This window comes from Paroedura picta, chromosome 17 (assembly GCF_049243985.1).
Source record: "Paroedura picta isolate Pp20150507F chromosome 17, Ppicta_v3.0, whole genome shotgun sequence".
Taxonomy (NCBI): Eukaryota; Metazoa; Chordata; class Lepidosauria; order Squamata; family Gekkonidae; genus Paroedura; species Paroedura picta.
In genome coordinates, this window is record NC_135385.1 from 23,851,170 (window position 1) to 23,877,491 (window position 26,322).

At 57.9% G+C, this 26,322-nt stretch overlaps 2 protein-coding genes across 2 annotated transcripts; one reads left to right on the forward strand and one right to left on the reverse strand.

Moving 5' to 3' along the window:
• Nucleotides 1-2,357: 2,357 nt before the first annotated feature.
• On the reverse strand, nt 2,358-10,463 carry LOC143827393 (lipopolysaccharide-induced tumor necrosis factor-alpha factor homolog). The gene is made up of 5 exons (XM_077316914.1): nt 9,955-10,463; nt 5,525-5,928; nt 4,951-5,052; nt 4,498-4,663; nt 2,358-4,050 (listed from the first exon to the last, which is right to left on the reverse strand). Exons 2-5 carry the CDS (start codon nt 5,913-5,915, stop codon nt 3,942-3,944), a joined length of 768 nt encoding a protein of 255 aa, XP_077173029.1. The 5' UTR covers nt 5,916-5,928; nt 9,955-10,463; the 3' UTR covers nt 2,358-3,941.
• A 6,407-nt stretch (nt 10,464-16,870) lies between these two features.
• CARHSP1 (calcium regulated heat stable protein 1) lies at nt 16,871-24,090 on the forward strand. Its single transcript, XM_077316579.1, has 4 exons — nt 16,871-16,996; nt 21,446-21,622; nt 22,573-22,695; nt 23,115-24,090. Exons 2-4 carry the CDS (start codon nt 21,465-21,467, stop codon nt 23,275-23,277), a joined length of 444 nt encoding a protein of 147 aa, XP_077172694.1. The 5' UTR covers nt 16,871-16,996; nt 21,446-21,464; the 3' UTR covers nt 23,278-24,090.
• The last annotated feature ends 2,232 nt before the right edge of the window (nt 24,091-26,322 follow it).

Below are 26,322 nucleotides of genomic sequence, written 5' to 3' on the forward strand. Positions count from 1 at the left end.
TTTCCCTTCGGTGCGTGGTGGCCTTGAACATGGGAGATGCTCTTTGCTCTCCTTGTTGAAATGCACATTAAGGAAGGTTTCACCAAGACCTTTAAAAGAAAAAATCAAAGTTTTCGAGGGGCTTAAGGTTTGATCAGGCCAAGTACGGGGGAGGTGAATCGTCTGCTATTCACGCGTGAACTTCCCCAGGCGTAGATGATCTGACAGAAAGGAGGTGGTGAGTGCGGATAATACGGTGCTCAGAACAGGCACTAGCTGTGGCTTTTGGCAAACTAGTAAAAACGAGGCATTTTATGCCTGATAGCAAATTGGGTACTAGGACTGTCCCTTTCATAGAGAAAACCTCGTCACCAGTGTGTGCTTTCTGCCAGTGTGTCTCCAGGAAATATAACAAGAAGAGTCACTTCTTCTTCTGCCGGAAACCTGCATTGGCATAGCCTCCCTGAGAGGTTACCTTTCTGCCCTGAGGGAAGCCCGGGGGTCTGCAACAAGAGGCCCAGCTGTCCGGTTCAAGGTTTTCTGCGGGTAAGACAACCTGGCCTATCAGGGTGGCTTCGGCTTTCCTTTAGGCTTCCAGTGGTTTGGGGAACTTGAGTTGGAGGCGCCTGGGTGCCAGCTCCCCTCTGCCCAAGCCGGGGGAGGGTCTTGGCAGAACAGGGACCCACCCGGCCAGATCCTCCTCCCGCTTCCTGTCAGAAGCTTGTGTGGGTCACTGAGGCGTGCTGGAGGGGAGCGGGGTGGTGCCACCAGCTGAACAGAAGCCTCCGGAGGGCTGCTGCTTGCGTGCAAAGAAAGTGCCTGGTCCTGGGCTGGCAGGAACGCCGCCCCTGCGTGCCAAAACTGCAAGGCTCAGGTGCTTAGCCCGTTGGTGTGAGCTTTGGCATCGGAAGTCTGCACGCGCCCAGAAACCTCTCCCCAGAATTAAACTTGGCCTTAAGGTGCAGCTGGTCTCAACATTCGTTCCAGGTCTGTGAGGGTCTGTCGCTTTTTCCATTTTAATATTTCAGGGTTTGGCTTTTTAATTTTTTAAGCCTCAGACTGGCAATCTGCTGTGCAGATTGGGGAATGCCCCCTGCCCCAAGGTCACTGGTTAAAGCCCAGAAGGCCGGAGGTGCTTTTCCGGAGCCCGCAGGTGAGGGTGTCCCCATGCGACTCCCCCTTGGCGCCCTTTTGTCCCCGGGGCCCCCGGACAGTGGTGACAACGTCAGGGTTTGTCGGTCTCTGCTTTGCTCCACAACAGTTGAGATCAGAATTGGGAAGCGAACCGGGTGGCTCCAGATCGATAAAGGGTGGCCCTTAGAAAGGGCATTGCCCTGTTCGCCCTGGATCAATCGTAACGTAGCGAATGGAACCTCCACATCTGCAAGCAGTATACCTCTCCCGCCCTGTTTGTGGGCTTGCTAGCAGCCCCCCTGGGTGTAATGCGGCCAGCATCCCCCCCCTTTGGGTTTTTGGGGGGAGGGGATATGGTCGGCAACCCAAATTGTCGTTGCTGGGTGTGATTTGAAGATTCAAAGGGCACCTTCGGGCTCCACACCACGTTCCTGCTGCTTAAAAACCTCTCTGTTGAGACGCTTTTCTGTGGACATTTGATGTTCATCATTTGGAAATAAAATTAAGTTTCCACGTTCTGCCGCTGTCTCTGGGTCTGTTCTGTGGGGGAAGTGGGGCTAAAATGGTACGTGGAGGAGGTTGCATTCACCAAGCTTTCTCTTTAAGACCCCCCCCCCCAAAAAAAACCCCAAATTGTTCAGGCACCAATGGGGGATGGAGCTCTAAATACAGGTTTTTTTACCTGCTTTGGAACTGCCTAGAATAGAAGGCCAGGGTAGCAGAAGTCTGGATTAATGCTGTTCCCGGGATCCCGAAAAGCCGGAGCGGCCCGTCTCCTGGCATCTGTCAGACTTTTCTCTTAAAAGTTCGGACTCATTTTTAGGATTCCCCCTGCATCGCTGCAGCAATGCTACGTGGTGGGTAAAGCTCTCTCTACCAGGGTGGGAATTTGAACCCAAGCCCCATACCCCACCCTGGAACCGCTGGGCCACTTTGGCTGGCTGTGAAGTGGACATGAACAGCTCTGCATTTCCCTGGGGTTTGTTATTGTGGGATCAGTTACAAGCTTCCTGACAACAAACACACAGAAAGGAAATATGTCCAGGATCGCCCACAGTGGAATTGATTTTGTAAGAATTTGGGGGGAATAACCCACTTAATGTGACTGAGAGGCCTGGTTGGGGGGGGGGGGAGGTCCGAGTTTTCCAATTAGATAGAGTTTATTGATTAAATAATGATCAGAAATCGTCTTTTGGAGGGTTGACTAATGCTGGCACTCTGGTGAGGGTCCATCTAGGCCAGATCCTCTGGAGGACCAGCAGTGGGGCAGAGAGGCCGAGGACCTCCCCGGACACTGCTCCTACGCTGCAGTTCAGCCTCACTGCCCCTGGATGTGGAGGCTCCCTTCACAGCCCCGTCCTTCATGAATCTGCCATCTTGCTGGTGTCCCTCGCTGCCCCCACTAGATCCCCGAGGCCTTTGACTCCCCGTCCGAAGGTGGGAGGGATTATTATTTATTATTTAATTTTTAGACCGCCCTGCTCCAGGGCGGTTTACAACATAAACAGTTAAAACACAATAAAATCCCCATAAAAACCACGAAAGAGTGCGGAAGCAAAGGTGCCATCCGGAATGGAATCGGCTCCCTGACCGCAGGGGGGGGATGCCTGTGGGGCTGAGAAGGGTCCCAGGGGCTTCTTTCCTGCACAGTTAGCCAATTTGGGACTCCTGCGCTTGCAGGGTGCAGCTTAAACCCTTTGGCCAGTTTAGGGCCGGCAGGACCTCGAGGTGGCCACTAGATGGCAGTCCAGCCCCACCTTCAGCCTCCTGCTGGGCTCTCTGGCCTGACCTTGGCAGGTGGAAAATGCTGCAGATGACTTTTGGAAGTTCACTCGGTACCCTAGGTGCAAGGCAGACAGCCCATGCATGCCAACACCCAGAGGGACTCCCACCTCAGCGTCTGGGGAAGGCCGTTCGGGGTCCGAACTCCTTGCACGAGGTCCCCAGTTCCATCCCCAGCAGGGCCAGTTGCAAGACTCAAATATGCAATTCCAGCCCCCACCCCATCCCGAACGGCTCCTTTTTAGCTTTGCAAATACCCAATGGGGTGTGCTCAAGATTCAGTTTGGGCCCTTTTCTGGGCTTTTCTACCTGAAGGTTTCTTAGAAATATTTTGTGGTGGCAGCGGGATTCAGACTTGGCATCCAATGTCCCCGCTCTGCTGAACACGGAGGGCTTTGGGCAGACGAAAAACGACACACCAGGCCTTGTTCTGTCTCTACAGAGCTGTGTTGATTTTTCTCCAGCATCCCTTAGAATAGCGCCCACGTTTCTCATCAAAATAACTCGACCTCCAGATCCAGCATTTAGGGTTCCCAACCTCCCGCCGGTGGCTGGAGATCTCCTGGGATTGCAGGCGACAGAGACCAGCTCCCCTGGAGAAAATGGCCACTCAGGAAGGCGGGCTCCGTGGCATTGCAGCACAGGGAAGCCCCTCCCCTCACAAGCCCCACCCTCCTCAGGCTCCACCCCCACCCTGGCCATTCCCAACCTGCAGTTGGTACCCCAACAACATCTCTCATCTGCCCCCCAAGGATTTAGGCCTCCAATGAGCCGGGGGAGGCCCACGGAAGAGGGAGAGGCCTGGGTGGGGGGCTGCGGGGGGAGGCTTTTGGGGGGCATCAGACTTTGGGCAGGATCCCTGGCGAGTCACAAGAAGGAGGGGTGGGCTGGGTCTGAGCAGGCTCTGCGGATTCCCCAGAACTGGAGTTGGCAACGTGGTTTGCGAGAGGAGCGGCAGAGGAACTGCCGGTGAGCAGCGTGGTCCGTCGGAGAGCGGCTGCAGCACGCGGGCCTTCAGGGCGGCTCCCCCCTGCGGCCGAAGGGCTCTAGATCCTTTTGTAGCGGTAGATGTGGTAGCCGCAGCAGGGGCAGTAGTGGTCCACGTCCTTGCAGCATTTGCAGAAGAAGGGCACCAGGCAGCAGCCCAGGCAGCAGCTGCAAGAGAGGGGGGGGAGGACACAAGGGCCACAAGCTCTTCACCAAAGAAGAAGGAGGAGGAGGAGGGCTGGTTTTCCACTGCCCCCTTCCTCTCACTGCAGCAGGCAACGAGAGAGCTGCTCTCTGGAAAAAGCCCCAAGAGAACTGCAGCTGGCCCAGGGTCCCCCAGCTGGCTGCGTGGGAAGGAGGAGCAGAGCGGGAATCAAGTGTACAGCCTGCTGCTTTGAGCTGGCCCGCCACGTGCGGTCCACTCCGGCCACCCCAGGGGCTTGGAGGGGGCGGTAAACACGGGGGACAGACGTGCCCACTAAACCAACACAGCTGGGTAGGGTCTGTGGCTCTGCTTGGCCTGCGGAAGGCCTCCCCCCCCCCCCCCGGTTCAATCTCCAGCGAGGGAGGGCCAGGCCACGGGGGAGGCACGGGCGTGGCTCCCGAAGCGCTTACCCCACCACGCAGAGGCAGCTGCAGACCGCGTAGTTCAGGGTCCCCACGCGGAAGGTGACCTCGGTGGTGATGATCTGGCGGCAGCAGGGGCAGATGGTCGAGGCGGGCTTGCTGGAGAAGATGCCGGCCACCACCACGGGCGGCTGGTTCACGGGGTTGCAGCAGCCTGCAGGCAGGGCGCGGAGGGAAGCGGCAGCCCGCTCTTAGCCTGGGTGGGCCGGGCCAGGGAGACCCCGAAAGAAGAACACGGCTGGGCGGAGGAGGCCGGCAGGGGCCAAGCGCCTTGCAACCCCCACGGGGTCTCCCTGGGGCAGCCGTGGCCGGACGGCAGAAGGGGCCGAGGGGCCGGATCTGGGTGGGGAAGGGGGCTGGGGCCCCTCTCCCCGGGTCTCCCGACAGCCCCCTTGCAGCGGAGGACCCGCCCGGTCCGAGGCCCGGGGCTCTGGCACTTACTTGTTGCGATCTTGTCACAGTGGATCTCCACGGCCGTGTAGGGCGGAGGCTGCTCCGGGCAATCTCCGGACATCACTTCGATGGTGTAGGAACAGCCGTCGTCTGCAGCGAGAGCAGAGAAGGGAGGGGGGGAAGCTGCCAGGCTGCGAGGGCAGAGTGTTGGCAGGGGGGCCTCTCCCCACCCTCGGAGCCAGCTGGCATCCTCCTCCTCCTTGTTTCGGCCTCGATGGTTGTGTCCCCCACCCGAAACAACCCAGCCTCTGGGCACCACCAACCCCTGCTCCACCCTTTGATTTTCGGAAGAGGGTTCCAGCTGTCTCCTCTCCGGCACAGTTTCCACACGGCTCCCTGGCTGCATTGCCCACCCGGCAGGGCCCGTGACCCCACCTTCCCCCCCTTGTCTGGGGCCCTCCTGGGTCCCTTCTGTCGGGGGGGGAAGGGGGGACTGGGATGGGTGGGGGGCCTCTGGCTGGCCGTGGAGGGCCGAAGGACAGCCAGATCAACAGCTCCGGGGACTCGGATGCCTCCCCAAAACCTGGCATTGCAACATCGGCAATTGGGGACTGGGCCATACCTGTGAATTCGATGTGTTCCGGCGCAGAAGGCTCCAGTGGGAACGGCTCGGAGGTGTAGGAGGGGGATGGCCGGGCATCGGTGCCGTATGACGGTGCAAACGGGTTGGAGCTGGATGCTTTGGGCGCGTACGGTGCTGAGTACCCTGGGCTTGGCCCGTAGGGAGGCGTGGCTGTGCTGTATGTTTTGGGGGCACAGGGATCCGGGGCGTACGATTTTGGAGCATAGGATCTGGGGGCTTGTGGCTCCGGGGCGTACGCCTTTGAGGCCTGTGGTCCTTTGAAGTGTGATTTCTTGCCCTGTGGTTCTGGGGCGTATGAGCCTGGGGCGTACGGGTCCGGAGGGCGCTTGATTTTGGTCATCGGGAAGACCTCTTCCGTCTTCTGCTCCATCCTTCAGGTTGGTCTGTGGAAGAGGAAACAAGAGTCCAGATGAAGGGGAGACAGAGAGAGAGACAGAGAGGCAGAGAGACAGAGAGCGCTCCCAGGTGCTTTAGACGTGTGTAACTGCTAAACTACTAGGCTATAATATTTCCCCCCAGGCAGCTGGCATTTAAAATAGCACAGGAGGAGTTGGACCTCTCTCTTGAGCCTTCAGGAGAACCTCAGCCGATCGTTAAAGATACAGAAAGAGAGGCAGCAAGTTCTGGCTTTCAAAGGGTCGCACAGCCGGGGAAAATGCAACAAAGCTGGTTTTGGTTTCCCCGCTCCTTGATTGCACCCTGACCTAGATCGGCCGGGCAAGATGGCTCTCATCGGATCTTGGCAGCAGAGCAGGGCCAGTCGGGCGGGGCATTTGGTTGGGAGACCCTTGAGGAACGCCAGGGCCATGACGCAAAGGCAAGCCATGGATAACCACCTCCGAATGTCTCTTGCATGGCTGCCGGGCCATCCCCGGGTCTCCGGAGTGCACCACACTCGCCAAACGATAGAATAACGATAAATCCATCCGTCCTATAGTTTGTAGCTTTCCTTTTTGTTTTATTGTTTTCCTTTATTCTAGTTTGTAGCTTCCGGAAAGCAGAATCGCTCGATTCCTGATCGTTTCGTATTGGCCACCTCTGCCTATAGAAGTGAGTTTGGCAAAGCACGCTGGCTGCGTCACATTGGGACGGAGGGTGTGAGAGCCATCGTGGTGTGGGGGTTAAGAGCATCAGCTTCTAATCTGGCAAGCCAGGTTTGATCCCCCGCTCCTCTGACACATGCAGCCAGCCGGGTGACTTTGGGCCAGTCACGGTGCTGATGGATCTGTTCTCACAGAGCAGTTCTGTCAGGGCTCTCTCAGCCCCACCTACCTCACAGGGCGCCTGTCGTGGGGAGAGGAAGGGAAGGGGATCGGAAGCCACTCGGAGACTCCTTCGGGCAGCAAAAAGTAGGGTATAACAACCCGGTCTTCTTCTTTTCCTTCTTCCTTCGATACACGCTGGAGGAAAACCAGGAGTCTCAAAAATTCAAAAGCCTCCCTTGTTTTCGTGGCAAGGGGGGCCATATTTACACCGCATGCACCTTCTCCGTTCCATATGAATTTAACCCTTCAGGGAAGGAAGGGGGTGTCCAAGTGACGCTGGGGAGCGGAAACGGACAAAACGCCTCTTTTTCCGTCTTGTCGCAATGTCATGATTCCTTGATTGTAATCCTGGCTGGAAAGCCCAGGCCGGCTCAATCCCACCAGATTAAGGAGGCGACACACAGTTGGGAGCTGGATGGGAGACCGTCAAGGAGAGCCAAGGGCATAGGGCAAAGCACCGTTGAATGTCCCGTGCCTCAAAATCCTTACAGCAATCCCTAAGCCTGAAATGATTTTGCAGGTTTGGAGGAGCCCCAGAAGTGATGTCAGGTGGCCGTGCTTCCCTGTCCATCCCCCCCCCCAAAAGACATCACCACCCACAGGAGGTGGCTTAAGGCAGGAGTTGGCATGCAGCCCCCCCCCCCAGGTGCAGAAACCACGAGGAAACACGCTTAACCTGGGAGGGGGGCAGGGGGAGTCCATTAAGGCAGGGGGGGAGCTGCAGACCCCCTCCAGAGCTCCTGTGGACCCCCCTGGGAGTCCTCACATCCCTGGTTGGGAATCTCTGCCCTACGGAGTCACTGTAAGTCAACTGCAACTTGACAGTAAAAAGTAAACAACTATCATGCCAGATCCCCGGAAGGGTTTCAGGCTACAGATCCTAATTTCTCATTCCTTCCAAATGCAGTGAGGGGAAAGGAGCTTAGCTGGCAATCCCAGAAGCACCACCAAACAGATTTCAAGGCACGGCTGCCTGGCGAACAGAGAGGCCCAGAATCTTGTCAGAACAGCCTTATCAGGGCTGTGGCAAGCCAAGGTCACCCAGGTGGCTGTATGTGGGGGAGCAGGGAATCGAACCCAGGATGCCAGATTAGAAATCCACGCTCCTAACCACGACACCAAGCTGGCTACTTCTACAGCATGCTTGGACCTCATCTACGGGTGACTCGAGGGCCAGACACAGAGCTGTTTTTTTTAGGGGGGGGGGCTCCCCAGTTGTGTGACCATTTGCCCCTGCCAGACCTCAAGACAGCCCTGTGATTTCAGATTGCCCCCTCCCCCCCCATCAGCTCAACGCTGCAGTTGCCATCAACCCCAAATCTCACCCGCCTCTGATTGCGGTCCCTCGGGCAGTCTCGGTTCTTTCTTTTATGTCTCCTCTTTGAAGCATTTTAATAAGGGGGTCATTATGAGAATGTATTGCGAGGCACACCAGGTGAAATAGATAGGGTGTGTTTCCCGGGCCCCGGAGCCCCGCTCCTCCCGAAGGGGGTTTTTGGGCAGGTGTGCCGCCCTTCAGCCCAGGCGAATCTGCTTGCCTCGGTACCTCTTTTCCTTCATGCCTAGTGAGGTGTCCTTTCTTAGGATTTCCTAGAATCCTTTTTGGCCTCGGCTTTCCAATGAAACAAATCCGCAGATTCGTGGCAGAGATGCCTATCAGTGGGGGGAGGAACCTCCATGTTCAGAGGCAGTCAACCCCTGGAGCCCAGTGCCTGGAGGCAGCACAGGGGAAGGCTTCAGCCGCTCTTCCCTGTTGTCGCCCCTCCAGAGGAACTGGTCGTCCCCGGTGGTGTGAGACAGGAGGCTGGACTAGATGGCCCCTTGCTGGTCCGATCCAGCAGGGCTCTTGTCATGCCTTGATGTTCTCTGAGTGGGCACAAAGGTGGCCAAATCCATGCAGGAGATGACACATTTGTGTGCTGAGGAAACGCAAGAGACTCCGCATTGGGTAGGAATCAGACCCCGACTTCTACCTTAGTAAATAAAAACAGATCTCTTTGCTCTCTTGCAAATACTTTGGGCACAGTTTATGAGATTGACCCCCCCCCTAAAAAAAAAGGTTATTTATAACTAAAGGAATTGCAGCTCTTATAACTTTATTCCAAGAGAGAGGTTTTCCTTGACTTTCCCCCTTGAGTTTGGCTACTCTCAGAGGTTCTCTTGTCGTATGAGAACGAGGGCCCTGATACCCAAAGCTCAGAGGTCTAGGGCTGGATCCCACGGACCGATTCTGCTAAGTGGGAGGCTCTTTCCGGAGCAGAAGATCCTGGAGCCAACACCCCCTCAAACAGAAGAGAACCTACTCTGCTATTTTGTGTTTTGTGATCAGCAGCATGAACCAACCTCAGGACGTTCTGCCTCCCTGAAATCTACGGATTCTCCGCTCTGATTTTTCGTTGGCAGGGAACTTGTGTTTACATCTTATCTCCCCACACGTACGAATGTCGGGGGGCTTATACCAATTAAAAAATACGAAATATAGTGCAAGCAGAGAAACAACATCAAAACCAACCGGGAAATGCAACCAACCGGTTGAACCCAACTGAACTGGGGCGGGGGGAAGGGGGATTGCACCTCTGCCACACCAAGGATGGAAAGCAACCCTGGTTTGGTTCATACATCTGCACAGGTACGCATCCATTCTTTTCTAGAACGAAACCGGCCCAATGCCTCTCCTTCAAAGTCCAGCATTTTTGACTCCCGCTTTTGAAATCGGCGGATAAAGGTTTGGCAAAAATCAAACCAGAGTCTGGTGGCACCTAAAAGATCAGCCCGAATCTAACCTGGCGTAAACCTCGACTGGTCCAAGCTCGCTTCCTCAGATGCATCAAAGGGGATTCGAACACGGGCAGCCGTGCGAGTCTGTCCGCAGCAGCGGGAAAGCGCCAGAGTCCAGGAGCACCTTTGAGGCGACCGGCATTTGGGGCCCGGTGTGAGCTTTTGGGAGTCACCTCTGGTCCTCGGCCGGACAGAACAGAGGACAGCCATCCGCCTTGCGAAGGGGCTGACACTGGTACAGGTGGCCAGTGAAGGACTGACGCGGTGCCCCAAATATTGTTCACCTCGAAGGTGCTCCTGGACCCCTAGATTTGGCTTCTCCAGCACAGAGCTGCCTGTCGGCTGCTAGGTAAAGAGCATCCTTACCACAACACGATGATCCAGCGGTTCTTCCCCCAAAGGCCGGATCACTTTGCCCTCCGCTGCTCGGACGCTTGTGGGTGCCAGGAGAGAGGAGAGGGCATATTATTGTGCCAGGGCCTGGTCCGTGCCCAGCTGAGGAGAGAACGGCTGGTCCCGGCGAGGATAACAGGAAGGGAATGCTGATGTCAAGGAGGCAGCGTTTGGTTCACCCCTGCAGGTGAGTCGGCTTCTCCAGCCTCCCGGTACGGAGCATCCTTGCAGGAATGCAGGGGAACTGGTTGGCTGGGACGGATCCAGGACGTGGTTAATTCCTTCCCTTCTGACTGGGCAGCCTTGTGTTGGCTGTGGAAGCTAATTGATGGGAATCCAGGCAGCAGCTGGGAATGTGGCCCTTTCTCTGAGGAAGGGCGGCCGCTGACCCAGAACCGGGAGATGCGTACGGGGGGCGCTCAGGAAGCCCGGGTGCCGTCTGATCCGGCCCTGTAAGACGGTTGCGTCCTGTGCGTTCCATCCCCAGGAGGAATCCCCTTTTGAAAGAGCTTCTGCCCGAAAAGCGACCGCAGAGTTTAAACGCGCAGAACAGGGCAAAGCACCGGCTGCTTAAAGAATAAAATAGTTTTATTCAGGAAGGAACTTTGGAAGTAAGTAAGAGAGGAGTGTTGTGCTTCTGGTTCTGCCGAGGACTGAGCTCGAGGTCTGAGGCAGGATCGAATCAGGCAATGCAACCGACTGCCGGATCTGGTCACTTTAAAGGGACATTGACCAATAGCGTCCATTGGCAGGAAGATCTCTTGTCTGCTGCTGTTGGGGGCTTCAGGGGGGTGGGTGGGTGGGTTGGTTGTTGTTGAACAGGGTTGAACAGGTATGCCATAAGTTGGCGGTGACTTTGCAACTCTTAAAGCACACTTACAACTGTGAGGAGAGAGCCCCAGGCTGAAATCCGACCCTGCCCATTTCCTAATCACCCCAGGGAGGTTCATTTCCCCCCTCCCACGCACACAGGCATGCTCCCTCCACCCCCCACCCACCCACCCCCCTTCACTCAGCCCACATCAGAGGAGCAAGGAAGGATATTGCAAACTAATCTCTCGCTTTGCCAGGCCTGCAAATGCCACCAGGCCGGTTGGGTGAGCATCTCCCGGTGGAATCGCCCAGCCCTCTCCTTGCGGGGAGCGATTTCCTCCCTCCCAGAGGCTCTCAGGGAGGAGTCCCATGACCGGGGACGATAACGTATCAGGTGAGCATCACCTGCCCGGCCACTCATCGGGTCCGAAAAGAGGTCACTCCTGTTCTTTTGAGCCAGAGCGTGTGCAGTCGGAGGGCAGAACCGCCGTGCTCCTTAGGAATGATGCCCACGCACGAGGCTCGTTGCTTCAGAACTGGCACCGCTTCGGAGGAGGCCTGCCCATCCTCAGAGCAGCTTCCAAGGCAGGTGCCAGCGTGAGGTTGCTGAACCTGAATTCATTCACAAGTTCAGAACAATGGCCTCCCCTGCCAGGGGCTGAACAGGGACAAAGGACTCTTCTCTACTACAAATGCTGATTTTTCCACCTGCAAGCATTTCCCCTCTGCTCTTTTCAACACCCCTCCCGCCTTCTGGTGGGGAAAAAGGACGCAGAGGCCACTGCATACCTGGGGGGGGGCCTCGGGGCTCTTGCCATGGGCCGTACTCGACGGGGGCACCACTGCACCCGGCTTAAATGGCTAAACTGAGCCTATCTACTTGGGTCACATCGCGGGAAGAGAAGAGTCACTGGAAAAGACAATAATGCTAGGAAAAGTGGGAGGCAATAGGAAAAGAGGCAGACCCAAGAGGAGAAGTGGCCGCCTCTGAACCCGCAGATTTAACACAAGACGTGAGCCAGGCTGGGAAGGAAGGGCATTTATACGGCTGCCACGAGTCGGAAGAAACCTGACAACACTTAACCCACACACAGGAAAACACAGGAATATTGTGGTCACCAAGAGCTCCACCCAAGGATTAGAGGTCATGCCCTTAGGTGGGTTACAGCCAGGGCCGGGGCCTTTCCCGCCGTGGCCCCTGTTTTCAGGATTATCTGCCCGAAGAGACAGCAGACAGCTCTAATACTTTTCAGCCTCCTAGAGGAGCCTGACCTGGGGGACCGGGGGAGTGTGTGAGCAGGCCCACGGGGTCAAGGGAAGCAGGACTGCCTAATTATTTGTTTGTTTCACCCGTATGATTCACCGACCCAGAGCCGCAAGCAAGCTCCTTGTGGACGTGTGAAAGGAAACCGAGCTGTTCCCATGGTCCCCGCTGTGGGTCCTGTTTTGTGTGTGGGCTTGGCACGCTCAGATCTCTGCCGTCTCTGCTGCTGGTTTTCAAGAACCTGCTCTTGCAGAGAGTCTCTAGTATTAATTGAGGGGTTGTGTTTCTCCTGCCGGGAGCTCTCTCCTGCCCTGGGAACCTGTTATAACCTCATAATCCTATTTTGTTTTTATGGGGAGCTGCCGCGGAAGCCCTTGGCTGCGGGGCAAGGGCAAAAAAAACCCTGCTTCAATAAACTTTTATTGTTCAGGAGCCGAAATCGAGAGAGATGGAGGGGCAAAGTGGGAATCGAGACCCTTCGGCATGACTGTAGCCCGGTTGCCCTACCCAAACCACAGAGGGGGAGACGGTGCGGCTGCCGGGGTTGTGGACACCGGGCAAGGAGGGCCGGCCACGTGCGGCCGTCGGAAGAGGGCTCTCGGACACGTAAGCCTCAAGAATGCGAGATAATCCGGCCGGGTTGATCCGGCAAATGTTTGTGGGCTGCTGTGAGCAGAAGGAACAGAGTCCAAACAGCTCTCAGGTTAGGAACACGAGTCTTCCCACCGCGGTACAAAGGTTACCTGGCCTGTGACCGCGGTGAGGGAGGAGGAGATTTCCAGCCCTGCTCGGTTCCTGTTTGCCCTTCGTTTGGGGCACCCTGCAAGCCCTACGGGGCAGGGACAGCCCCACACTCAGGAGGATGCAATCCCATCAAAGAAACCATGAGGGGTCAGCCCAGTGGCCCCTCCAGGCCAACACTCTGTGTCACACGGGGGCCCAAACCCAGGGGCCATCAGGAGGTCCACCAGCAGGGCCCGAACTCCAGAAGGCCCAAGGAGACAGAGCATCCCTGCCCCAGACTTAGAACGTCAGAGAAGCCACGCTGGATCAGGCCAGTGGCCCTCCTGTCCAATGCTCTGTGTCACACGGGGGCCAAAACCCATCAGGCCGGGGATCCCCCGGTGGGCCCAGGCGTCTGAATTGGTGAGGTTAGCCAGTGGAGCTAACTCATGGAGATCTGGAACGGCAGACTTCAGATATCAGTTCCCCCAGAGGACATTATCCACGGCTTTGATACGAGGCCTCTCCAGGAGTAGGTAACCTGTTGGGTCCAGATCCTGAGGGACGTCTCAAAGGGCAGGATGGGGTTTCTCGGGTCCCATGGGAGAAGCCAGGCTAAAATCGAGAGGGGGAGGCGGGGCTTGTGGATTTCACCAAAGGCACCTTTCTCCTCTCCCCCCCCCCTTGCCTTTGGCATTTTGCTGCTTCCACTCAGCCAGTGAAGTTCCCAGGATGGCGGAGGAACGGCTTAAGTATTTAGGGCAGCTTAAATGTTATGACAGCGGAGTAAGAAGCGGATTTGCAGGTGCTTAAAATCTTACGCCTGCCTTGTGTTTAGTGGCTGGGAAAGTTAGCTGTAATAGACTTTAGGTGAGCGGGTCTCTGGCCAATAGGGGCTGTGCGTCCCCTCGGAGAGAGGCGCTGGGCCTGAGCCCTGGCAGATGACGGGCGTTTTGAAGGAGAGGAGGGTGTTCGTAAGAGGCATCTTATCTTGTTTATAATGTTAATCGCAGAACAGGAGAGGCAGGTTTCGGAGACTGAAAACAAGTGGAGGTTAACCCCTCTCTGGCTTCCCCGTACGGCCCTGGGGCAAACTGGGGTTGGGATTTTGGCTTATCATTTTCAGTTCTTGGAATACCTGCTGGGGTGTGAGTGGGAGTTTGTTTGTGTGTGAGAGAGAGATGCCAATGGCCAGGCTGAAGTGTGAAATCTGTCCCCTGGGAGGGCATGGCGTCATTTTAAAGAAAATAATCCAGACTCTACCCCCTTCTGTCTGCCCTCCAGAATGACGTCCAGGTCAAAGATCTGTCTGACTATTTTGAATATTCACACGCATCCTGCTAACCGGGCTGTTTGAACAGTGTTGCCTAGATCCACACTGCACTCTCAACAGGCTGTTTACGAGACGGGGTTGTTTACGAGGGACTGTCGGCCCGGCTGGCGTGCTACAGAACCAGTCGGAAAGCACCGTGAGGTGAGTCAGCCCCAGAGACGGCACCACGGAACGAGGGAAGCGATCTCCGGAGAATACGCAGGCAGCCAGTTCACCCGGAGCGCGTGACTCGGATTCTCAATGCACACCTCACGTCGCCCCTGTGCTTGTGAGCGCCCTGATGTCCTCGCAGATTTATGGCAAGAGATGAGCAAGTGGAGCTCCCCCCATAGCCTTGGTGGAGCTGAGAGAGCTGGGAGAGAACTGCAAGAACAGCTCTAACAAGACTGTGACTAGCCCCAAGGACACCCAGCTGGCTGCCGCAGCTCTTAACCACAACAGCAAGCTGGCTCACCGCACACCATGTTGCTTTTTCTAAACTTCTCACAATTTATTAAAAGTGTCATTATGCTATTCTCTGCTGCCACCTAGAGGTTTGGTTAATTATAGCACTATTGTGTTGTCATTGCCCTGTTCATCCCTCTCTCTTTGGAAGATCCATCCTTTCCTGCCCAGCTTGTCCTCCACATTATCCTCATAACAGCCCTATGAGGCAGGTCAGTCTGATGGCCGCTGGCCCCAAACCACCCAAGGTGTCCCAGGCCAGGAAGGATTTGAACCCGGGATCCTTAGACCCTTGCCAGATGCTCTGACCACTGTTTTAATCCTTTCTTTTAAAATACTTTTTTTTGTTGCTGCGCTCACCATGCTGTGTCCGAATTTCCAAAGTGACCACGCTCTCAAAAGCTCTTAAAAGTTTTAACCAGACTGCCCCGTGCCTGTTTTAATTCCCTGCTGGGTCTGCCTGCGTGAAGGACAATATTGCAACAATGCATTTCCGATGCATTTCTCCTCCGTGGGCTGGCCTAGCCCCCTTCAAAACCCCACTGAAACAAATAACCATTGGGACAGCGGGGGACCCCTGACCCCAAAGCAGGGGTCAGTGGGCTAAAGCCACGTAGTCAGTGATCACCCCCCTGTTGTCAAACTCTGGGACACGGTCAGCAAAAATTGTGCCTGGTGCACTTCACCGGAGGTCAACAATGCAGAATGGGCCGGACGTTCCCCCGTCATCAGAATGCAAGCCCAGCATTTTGGGAAGGCCCCCGATGTGCATGGTCCGTTCTGCAGTCTGTTGGACAAGCCCCCGTCTGTTCTAGACCAGGGAACGAGAGAGAGAGAGAGGGGCCTGCAGATCATTTCCCGCACCACGGCAGGTCGGACAGGCGTGCAGAATCGTGTTTATGCCGTTGCCAGCCGTGTCTGCCGAACAGATCTTCCACGTTCAGAGGTCGCGTACCTTTAGCTTTCTTCCGGAGGACAGAACCACCCAAATCCAGAAGCACAAATTTGTTGTCGGGGGAACTGGTCATTTCAGAGGTGAGCTGTGCTGGTCTGCAGGGGATCTGAGCCCCTTTGAAAGCGACCAAATTGGTCGGGTGTGAGTTTCAGAGTGTTTAGCATAACAACAACAGCTACAACAACAACAATGCAGTGCAGCACAGCAAAATGCAAGTCCAACGGCACCTTTGAGACCGACAAAGATTCATTCTAGGCGGGAGCTTTGTTGGAGGAAGTGTGCAGGCACACAGGAGCTCCCACCTCCAGGAAACCTTGGTTGCTCTTAAAGGTGCCCCTGGACTCACATTTGGTTGCAGATAATACACTACTGTGTTTTGAATTGGCAGGAGGCCCAACAGCAGGAAAGAGGCGTGTGCTTGCAGTGTCTGTGTGTGTGTGTGGGGGGGGGGGGCACTAGGAAGGTCTGGCATCCAAGGGGCTCCTGGCCTCTGGCTCTTTTCTCCGGCCCGAGGCGGACTCACATGGCCAGCCAGCGGGATCCATGTTCACTTCTGGAAGTCCAGAGGGAGGACTCTTCTTGGGACGGCACCCGGAGTCCAAGCGGGCCGTTCTCCAGGCAGGAATTCCCCCGGGGCGGGAGAATGGCCGGCAGGCTGACCGGGCCTGTCCTCCAGGAGGCCGGATTAGCCTCGGGTGCCTTGGAGGGGGGAGGGCGGCCTGGCCCAGAGAGCTGCCCAGTAATCCCAGCAGGGCCTTGAGGCCACGGCTGCAGCCTGGCAGGTCCGATTCTGGCCCACTTGGCCCAGCTGCGTTATGGCAGAGAGGGACCCGCACCCGTCGTGACCTTGCCCAGGGGGGCAACAGGCCCAAATCCCACCCTCCTCCGCTCCACCCCGCAGACCTCCAGGCGCTCCCCAACCCAGAGCTGGCACCCTGTTCCCAGGTGCTGGAGCCCCCCTGTGGGCCCCGAAGGCTCACCCCCTGGGATGCGTTTGCGCCCCGAGGGCTACCCAAGGACCTTTAGGGCGCCGAGGGTCAGGCGCGCCGAGGAGGGGGCCTCTGAGCATGGGCAGAGCGCACGCCCCTCTCTGGCGCCGGCCCAGACCTCTGGATCCTGGAGGCGGAGGGCGGCCCTCTGCACATGCTCAGGCACCAGAAATCAGAATTGCACTTTTTATAAAAGGGCTGGCTCCAACACTCTTCCTCCGGGGTTTTTCCGTGTGGCCTCGGGGGGGGGGGGGGGGGCTTGCACCGGCATCTTCGTGGCAAAGTTTTGACGGGGGGGGGCTTCTCCGCAAGAAGCCCCGCCCTCCCCTCCCTGGGCGGCCTCCACGGGGCGGGGCTCTCCCGGCAGCCCCGCCCCCGTGGGTGGGGATCGCAGTCGCGCCCTGAGCTCCTCCGAGGAGACCTGCCCGGACGGCGCTGTCCAGATCGCCCCCCCCCACCTGCCCGCCCGCCTCCCGGTCTGCTTCCCCCCCACGGTGAGTCGCGAAGCGAAGCAGGCGGCAGAGTGGAGGGGGCGGGCGGGCGGGCGGGGGGGGGGCTCGGACGGAGAAGTTTGCAGGAACAGCAAAGCAACCCAAAAGTGTGGGGGGGTCTTTGGGGGTGTCTGGGGGGGGGGAGGAATGGCCCAGAGGAAAAGAGCCGGGGGGGGCGTGTGCTGGGGGGGCGCAGCCCTCTTGCCGTCGAAAGTGCTTAATTTTTTCCCTCGGGGTGGGATCGTCCAAGGCTGTCCCCGCGGCGAGGGGGGCGACTCTCGGGTCTGGCGTTGCAGGGAGCGGAAAAGCGCTTTTCTCCGACGGCGCGGCCGGACGCCCCCCGCCTCCCGCCTCCCGCCAGCTTCTTGGGGGCTGCCTGGCCCGGGACCCCCCCCCCCAGCCTCCCCCCGCCTCGCCAGGGCGCCAAGGGGCGGGCAGCCTCCGGCCTCGGCTGGGAGAGGGAGGCGCAGAGGCAGCCCCCCCCCCCCCCGTCCGCCAGCCGCTTCCTCCAAAACAGGCGCCCAAGAGAGGCCCGGTTCAGGCCCCCTCCTCCAGCTCCTGTGCTCTTCAACACCCCGGAGACAGGCTGAAATCCCACAGGATGAGCCTTCCCCGGCACCCGGCCGCCTCTGCATGGCTGTCCGTGTCCTGTCCTCACAACAGCCCCGTGGGGTAGGCCAGGCACGAGGGAGAGCCACTGGGCCCAGTGAAACTGATGGAGACGTTTGAACCCAGGACTTTGCACCCACCCGCCCAGCAGTCTCCCCCTCACCCTCTTGGGCTCGTCGCTGTTGCCCACGGCCTTCGTGGTCCTGGTTTTGGGGACTTGTGTGATGCTCACGGTGTTTGCAAACAGTTTCCAGAAGACAAACAGGGTGGTGTCCTGGCGGAGGTGCTTAGACTACCTCTCAGGGGTGTTGTCGGGATCCAAATAGACCGCCATTGCCGGTCAGGCCCCAAGAGCCGAGCCTCGGCCAAACCGAAAGGGGAACCGGACGTGGACAAGGCTCATTCCGGATACAGGAAGGCCCCCGGAGCATCGCCAGACGCCCCCCCTGTCCTCCTGTGCTGAGCCAGGCGTGTCCAGGAAGGGTCTCCTCACAGCGCAGGGCCTCTGTGTGGAGTTTGATGGGGGCAGCTCCCCCCCCCCCCCGTGGACAGACGTGCCCCTGGGGAACGGGTGCGCTTGGGCATGTGCGAAGGGCGTGTGGGTCTGTCTACAGAAACAGCAAATGCAAGAAAGATTGATTGTAGTTCAACCACAACGGGTTTGAGACTCAGAGACCTGTGCATTTTTGTATGGGAGAAGATGTGTTGTCATCCCCCCCCCCTCCCCAATGGCGAAGCTTTCTGCACGTTGAAATGTCACAGGGGGAAAGATCTCCTGACTTGACGGAGTGATGCTGAATCAGAGGCATTTTGAAGGTTTGGGGGGTTTTTGGTGAGATGCCTGTTCTTCATGGGCCTTTTCCAGTCTCACAACCCCAGAGCAGGAAACCACAGGAGCGAAGGAGAAGGGGCAGCTCCCTCGTGGGGGGCGTCTTCTGGGCATCCCCCTCCCTGGCTCTAGGCCCCAGTGGGGAGCTGCCCCAATTCCTCTCTCCTCTGCTTGGGCCTCACAACGCCCTTGTGAGGCAGGCCTCTGCCGTTGGCAGAGCCGGGATTCGAACCCGAGTTGTCCAACCTTTGAATCAACCACTTCTGCAGGCTGCAGGGGGGCTTGGCAGACTTCCAATGATCTGGTGTGAAGGAAGAGAGAATATCCACCCGGGGCCGTCCGTGGGGCTTTCCTGCCCCCTCAGGTGTGGTCCCGGCAGGCTCCTCACTCATAATATTGGGTTGTGAAGCTGCACAACAAGCCGGACGGGTTTCCTCGGTCGCTGCTTGGAAATCTGTGGCCTGTTTCTGGGGCAGGGATGCTCCGTCTTCTTGGGGCACAGCGGAGGGCTCCTGGCCCCACTGGCGGACCCCCTGATGGCCCCTGGGTTTGGGACACCGGGAGACCCACTGGGTGGGCCGCTGGCCTGATCCAGCAGGGCTTCCCTTAGCTTCTTAGGCTCCTCGGATTGCTGCCCTGGGGGGGAGGGGGGAGAAGGGGGGTTGGCAGGCCCGTTCTTTTGGGGAGGGGGCATGGCACGCCCTGCCGTTTCCGGGCCCCGAGGAGCAGGAGAACGCGGCTGAGTTTTTGCAGTGAGGTTTGCAGGCAGGCAGAATCCTGCTGGGATCTCAAGGGGGGTGGGTGTGGGGGGGGGTGGGTGTGTTTGTGGTTCTCTGCTGGGCAACCTGCCACCTTCCCTGGGGCACAGTTTGAAAACCACTTGTGCAGAGGTTAAGAAGCTTTGTCCCTTGAGGCGGGATGGGAGGGGCATTTCTGCCGAGACGGCTGACTCTGGCCCACCTCCTGCGGGGAGCGAACGAAGGCTTGCCTCCTTCTGGGAGGTCCCGGGGGGGGGGGGGGCTGGACCCCTAAGACGGAGCTGCCTCCTGCTGAATCAGACTCTCAGCCCTTCACTGTTCGCCGGCTCAGGCCAGCAGCCGCTCTCCAGGGTCCCAGGCGGAGGTCTTCCCCATCCCCTCCTGCCTGGTCCTCTTAGCTGGAGACGCTGCCGGGGATTGAACCGGGGACCTTCAGGCTTCAAGGTTTTGGGCTGCATGTAGGCTGTGATCCTTCTTGCAGGGGTGTTGTTGAAGGGCCTGATCTTCTGGCGACGTGAAGGGCTCCCCGAAGGATAACTTTGTGTGTTTGTTTGTTACATCTCTATACATTTTATTTCTGGGGCCACAAGAGGGACGAGGCTACAAATACAGGTGCCAGATTTGAACTCCTCTATCCAGCTGGCCTGCGTGTTTTCCCGTTTCTTGTCAAGTTTCTAGTCCTTATGGGGGAGGAAAGGAGGCTTTGCAGCCAGAGGAGCCAGCGTTCTCGATGGATTTCTCATCTCCTCCTCCTTCCAGCTGGGAAAGCCCTAAGCCCAAACTACAAATACCGTCTTCCCTCTAAAAGAACATGGCGGCCCTGAGAGGGGCACCAGGCTCCATGGGGGTGCCCCCTCCCCTCCCCGGCCCTGTCCTCCCTATTATCTGCCCCCAAAACCTTCAGGAAATCCCCAACCCAGAGGCTGCAACCCCAGTTGGAACGGGCCCAAGGAGAGGGAGAGGAATTGCAGGCCGGAAGGCTTTTGCTGGGGCTTTGCCCTTTTCGGTTTTCTTTCATCCTCACTGTGGCTGTTTTTCTCGCCTGTGCTATGTGCCCCCCGTGCCCCACCCCCAGGCCCCGCCAGCCTTGTGGGGGCAGAAAGAAATCCACCCTTGTGGCCTTGGGGGGCCGGAGGACTGGTCTGGGGCCACGAACCAGGGCTCTCTGTGGCCCGGTGTGGTTCCAGGAGAGCAGACAGCGGCTGAGGGTGTCGGAGGGGCCGGGCCCTGGGGGTGAGTCAGCACCCATGCGCAGGCAGCGTGCCAAAGCGGCCTCCGTGCGTAAACAGCTCTGCCTGTGGAGCGAGGGAGGCAGCAAAGGAAATGTTTGTCCCCTGTTGTGCGCCTCTTTGTCGCGAGTTTTGCAGACGACGGCACCGCCCCAGCCAGCTGGGTGGCCACAACATGTGCTTGTGCAATCCTTCGCCTGTTTTGGGGCCGCTTTAAGGAGCACCTGTGTGGCCAGCAACACCTCCCTTGAGTTCCCGTGTGCGCCTCTCCTGCGCAGGGAGCCCTGGCGGCGCACATTTTGTTTGGAAAGGCCAGAACCGAGCATCCGTGCGTTGGTGTTCGCTGCCACACAATGTGGTGCTTCCTGGTGTCCGTCTAGTCCTTGCGACCGAAGGGCCGATTTAATCTCCGAGGCTGCCACATGCAGAGCCCTTTTCCCGAATGCCCCTTCTGCCAACAGCTACGAGGGACGTCCTATTCAAGAGCTGCTGGCGTCTTTTTCTCTTGGCACGAGGCAGGGGGATTCCTGCTGCAAAGGGGGGATGTCCGTTCCTTGCCAGGGGTCTGCCGGTGACCTTTCCTTCCTCGGTGGCTGTTGGTTCTCTGTTCATTCCCAGCTCTTCCGTGATTCACCAGTTTGGGAGGGGAAGGGCAGAGGCAGGAGTCATCTTGCTAGGAGCCTCCTTTAGATCCTGCCCTTCCACAACCGCAGGGAGGGCGGAAAATTGCTCCGCTGACAGGAGCCCCGTCATTCTTTGCCGAAACACTTGTGTAGAAGAGCTGCTGCATAATTCACAAAGCGCTCCGCGTGGGAGTTGTGTGTGCGTGTGTGCGTGGGGGGGCTGCATTAAACATCTTAACCTGCGATCTCGTGCATGTGAGGGGTGCCGAAATGCCAGCCATGGGAGCAGTCCTGACTCATTGGTTAAATCAACCAAACTGGGGGGTTGGACTGGATGGCCTCTAGGGGCCCTTCCCACTTCAGGATTCTGTTTATACTGAAGCACGTTGGTCTTGCCTCCTCAGATTTTCCTCGGGACCAAGAATGTCTTCTGAGTCAGCTTCCCCTCGTGAGCGTTCCCCATCGCCCGGGGCCCTCCGGCTCCCCGAAGGCCGTCGCGTGCGGGACCGTTCGCCCTCTCCCTTGCGGGGCTGCCTCATCCCGAGCCCGCTGCCCACCCGAAGGACCCGGACGTATTCCGCGTGAGTCCCAGCGGCCCTCGTGGGCCAGGTCCTCCCCCCTCCCCACTTCCCATTCTTCTGATTTCTACTTAAATCATTCGGCATCATCTCCTCTGGGATCTCCCCCGGGCACCCTGCATCCGTGGCCTGGCCTCCTCCCCCTACGGAGCCCTGTCCGACAGCCGGGAGCGAGACAGCCCCCCTCCCAATGAAGCCACTTGGGGGCTTCATTGGGCACCCTCTTTGGGGGGCCTGGGCGTGGCATCAGGGGCATCAGCCACTGGCCGCCTCTCCGGCGAGGTCACAATAGCCGCTGGGCCAGAGGCTCACAGGCGTCGTGCATGGAGGGGGGGCCGGCGGGGAGGGGGAGGGGGAGGGCAGGGGAGAGACCCTGCAGCAAGGGACGCCTCCCTCGCCCCCGGTTGGCCTGGCTCCTTCATGGCATCAGAAGCTCTCTGGACCGGGACCTCCAGGTGAGGAAGGCGGCCCAGCCGGTCTCAGGGGCACAATCGGAGGCCTTGTGAGCAGGAGAGCTCGGACGCCTTCCTGGACCCCAAGGGACGTGGCGGGGCGGGTAAAAGGGACAGGGGGGCCGCTGGGGGGGTGGGTTGGAGCCCCTTCCCCAAAGAGTCTGGGACTTTTCCCATGTGGGAAAGAGGCGGCCGAGGGGGAAGGGGAGAGGGGTTCATACCGTCACCCACAGGGCTGACAAAAAAGCATGTTCCTCCCTCTCCCCAAAGTCTAGCTCAGCCACTGTCATCTAGTGGAGCCTCCACGTCCAGAGGCAGTAACCCTGAGAACACCAGTGAGGGAGGGGCATAACCCAACAGGGCCTGCAAAGACTCCTCATTGTCCAGGAGGACACCTGTGGGGCCCCTTTCTTGACCCCGTGTGGCACAAAACATCTGGTTATGTGCTCCGTCTCTCCCTTTGCAGACTTTCTGACCTTTCTTTTTGCTGCTTCCTTCCAGGACGGCGAGGGCTTTGGGAGGCCCCACCCACAAGGGGACCTGCAAGTGTTTCTGCCGCTCCAAGGGCCATGGATTCATCACCCCGCAGGACGGCGGGCCGGATATTTTCGTCCACATTTCCGAGTGAGTCTCCGGGACGGGGGTTATCGAGGTCAGATCCTCCGCAGGTTTTGCAGGATCTGGGCGTGTTTAAGCCGGTTTTAATTAGTGACTTGTTAATTGGCAGGGATCCCTGTTCTCTGGTGGGCTTCACCCTCTTCCCCCATCTCTAGGGAGGGAGGGGGGTGCTTCAATGAAGGGGCTTGTGAACGCCATCCCTCATCCGGCTCTACTTGACGTGGGTACGGGGCAGGCTGGCCAGAGCACTGGTGCTGTGGACCCTGGCTGTGTTTAGCCTTGTGATCCACTGCGGCAGCTTAAGCAAGGACGTATTTTGGAACGTGAGTCCAGGGGCCCCTCGAGGATTCTGGGGGCCTGCCTGTAGCCCCAAACTCCCCGCACGGCTTCCCAGTGTGAACTTCGTGCTTGGTCTCCCCCGGCAGCATCGAAGGGGAGTACGTCCCGGTGTCCGGCGACGAGGTCACTTACAAGGTGTGCCCCATCCCGCCCAAGAACGAGAAGCTACAAGCCGTGGAGGTGGTCATCACGCACCTGGCCCCCGGGACGACCCACGAGACGTGGTCGGGGCACCTGATCAGCTCCTAGAGGGGGCTGCAGCCGGAGGAGCCACGCCAACCGGCCGACAACGGAGCGGGACTTCGGTCCGACAAAGGAGCTTTCTGTCTATTGAGTGAGGTGAAACATTATACCAGGGGTCCAAGATGGCCGGCCACCCCTTTTCTTTTGGGCGTGCTTTTGAAAATAGAATTTAAGCGACACTAAAGGGGGCGGCGAGGGGGTGGGTGGGGGTGGAAATGTCTTGTGTGTCTTTTCCGGCAACTGAGCCTCAGGGTTTTGCACCCAGGTCACAGGGCAGAGAAGATAAAATATGCACGCCATCAGCCTAAAATGTGTCACATTCACTCCTGCAAGCGCTGATGGGGGTTCCCCAAATCTCCCACTCCCTTGCCGGTCCCAGCAGCGATGGGGGGGGGGGAAGGCAGGCAGGATCCGTGCTCCAAAGGGACCTTTGTCTTCGTGACGCTGAACACAGTTTACCCGAAATGACTCTCCCCGTGCCTTGCAAACTCCCGGGCCCTAGCGATGTCTGCGGTGACCACGCTGAGGGAATGTTTCGCTTCTCTGCTTTGTGCCTGGATTTCTTCCGCAGAAGCCCCAAACTCCCTTGCCTTGACTGATCGTAATGGAAACATTTTGTAAAAAGAGAGGGCGGCCTGAACAGGTCGGCTGGAAGAAACCGTGTTTTTGAATCACTTCCTGGGAAGTTTAGGCTAGCTCTGCTAGGGTTCTCTTCTCCAAACCGGACAGGGCCCAGAGGCCGTTTCCGAAATATCGACCCCTGTCCTTTCCCACGTCTGTCTGTGGTACACCTGAAATTAAACACCTGCTTCCAAGAGGCCTGCAGGAGAAGCTCCGTTCCCTTTCGCTTCAGGGCTGCGTGTGGTTGACTTTGAGATTTCTTTTTGGCTGCTAGCCAGTGGCTCTGGCAACTGTGTGTCCCTTTCTAAGACTCCTCCTGGCTGCTCAGCTCAAGAGAACAGGCACACTGCAAACCGGTCACAATGGAGGTCCCCGGATCTTGCTGCTGTTTATTTCCCCACCAGGATATGAAAAGGCGAGTTTGTTTGACACACACAAAGGGTGCGTGTGCATGGACGCATCCACATGCGCCCAGGGCGTGCGCATGCCCCAGGTGTGAGGTGCATGTGCACACCCTCGACACCACTCCCCCCCCCCCGAAACACAGCCCAGGCCTCCCCCCTTCCCTTTAGCCACCCTCGGCCCTCTCTCAGAAATGACAACTTATAAAGGGCACAAATTTCATTTCTGCCTCCTCCTGTAGGAAGCCAGGCTTCCTCCCGCTGCTGTCACCACCTTGTTTGTTTCTGCCCCCGTAGGCGGCCTTTTGCTGCCAAGGAAATCCAGCAGTGTTGAAGAGAAAAAGCAAACATCTGGCACCGGGGCCGGTCTGCCTGGAGACGGTCAGTTTGGGACTTCTGGCGCTGGAAGCCAAGACTCCTCGGGGCTGCTTTTCCAAGGCCTTGTGGGGGAGAGAGAGGCTCTCCACATTCTGCCGCACACCTGAGAACAGAGAGGGGTCGGTTTGTTTCCACTGTGAAAACTGACAGGGGTTTACATTTTCGCAAAATAAAGACTTGGTTTCACTGGACAGTCTGTAAACTCTCTTCCCCTGGCCCAGCAAGAGAATTCCAAACATATTATGTCAGTGCCTGTTTCCCCTCGAGTAATGGCTCTCCCGCTGAGAACTGGCCTCCAGCTTGGGATAAGCGTTTGGGTTTCACTGTACATTGCATGGTACAGTGTAAGAGCAATTATGTTCTCTGCGATGCAGGCAGCTTGGCTGGCCTCACAACGCTGACCTAAACAGTCCCTCCCTGTGAGGTAGGTGGGGCTGAGAGAGCTCTAACAGGACTGTGACTAGCCTAAGGTCACCCAGCTTATGCACATGGAGTGAGGAATCAAACCCAGTTCTCCAGATTAGAGGCTGCCACGTGTACAGGGATAGGAAGTGTGGAATACACAAATGCCTACTGTCTCTTGCTGTTACAGTCTTTTCTTACCATGCTCTTTTTGCATAATTTAATGTGTCTCTTAAATGTGGGCACTTCTGTTTCAGATTTCTAGTCATGTTGTGCAGTTTATGCGCATCTATCCTATGCAGGGGGTCGGCTTCCCTGCTGCAATGGGCCTCAAGTGTCAGGGAGAAAAACAGAGGTATAAATAATGTAAAGAGAGGGAAGCACTCCCCCCTCAGGTCTCTTATTCAGGCCTCCGTAGGCGTCAGCTTGATAGAAGGACCTCCTGAGCATGCAGGGAAAGGCACCCTCATGAGCAGCATCGCCCCTCCTGCTTGGCCACTAGCAGCCTCCCGAAAGTCACCTCTCTCTCTGCCTCGCAGCCAAAGTAACCCAGCCAGTCAATCCTCCCAGCTCATAGGGAGAGGTGGAAAATGTTCTTCTTCAGCATATCCAAGGGAAGATTTGTCAAGCTGACAGATGGGGGAGCACCACCCTCTGCCTGGACCAGGCGTGCCCCTCCAGCTCCGGCCTGCTTGTCTATCAGGGACCCAACAGTAGGAATGGGAGGGAAGGGTTTGCTTTTTGCGAAGAGACAATGGCAGTTTCCGACGTTCCTGCACGGTCAGAGGGGGAGTTCTGGCTTGGAGAACGAGGGTCTACTTGGCACGCTTCCGCCCACACTTCCTCCAGGGAGCTGGAAGGAGGAGCAAACTTCTGACATGTTCATTTCCCCCGGCTTTTCTCTACCCGAAGGAGTCTGCAAGCAGCTTCCAATTGCCTTTCTTTTCCTCTCCACACAGCAGATAGTAAGGGGCGGCTGGGAGAGCCCTGAGAGAACTGCTGTGCGAGAACAGCTCTATCAGGACTGCGACTGGCCCAAGGCCTCCCAGCTGGCTGCCTGTGAAAGAGGAGGGGGGCTCAAAGCCTCCGAGTCTGCCTCCCAGATCGGCCCCGGCCTCCCATCTCTGCGGCCAGCGAGTCAGTGGGAATGGGGGGGCCTCCAGGCACGGCCGGGAGGCTGGCAACGGCACCCGGGTCTGACACCGGCTCGGAGGAGGAACTTCCACAGCCCCTGGGGGCGGGGCCTAAA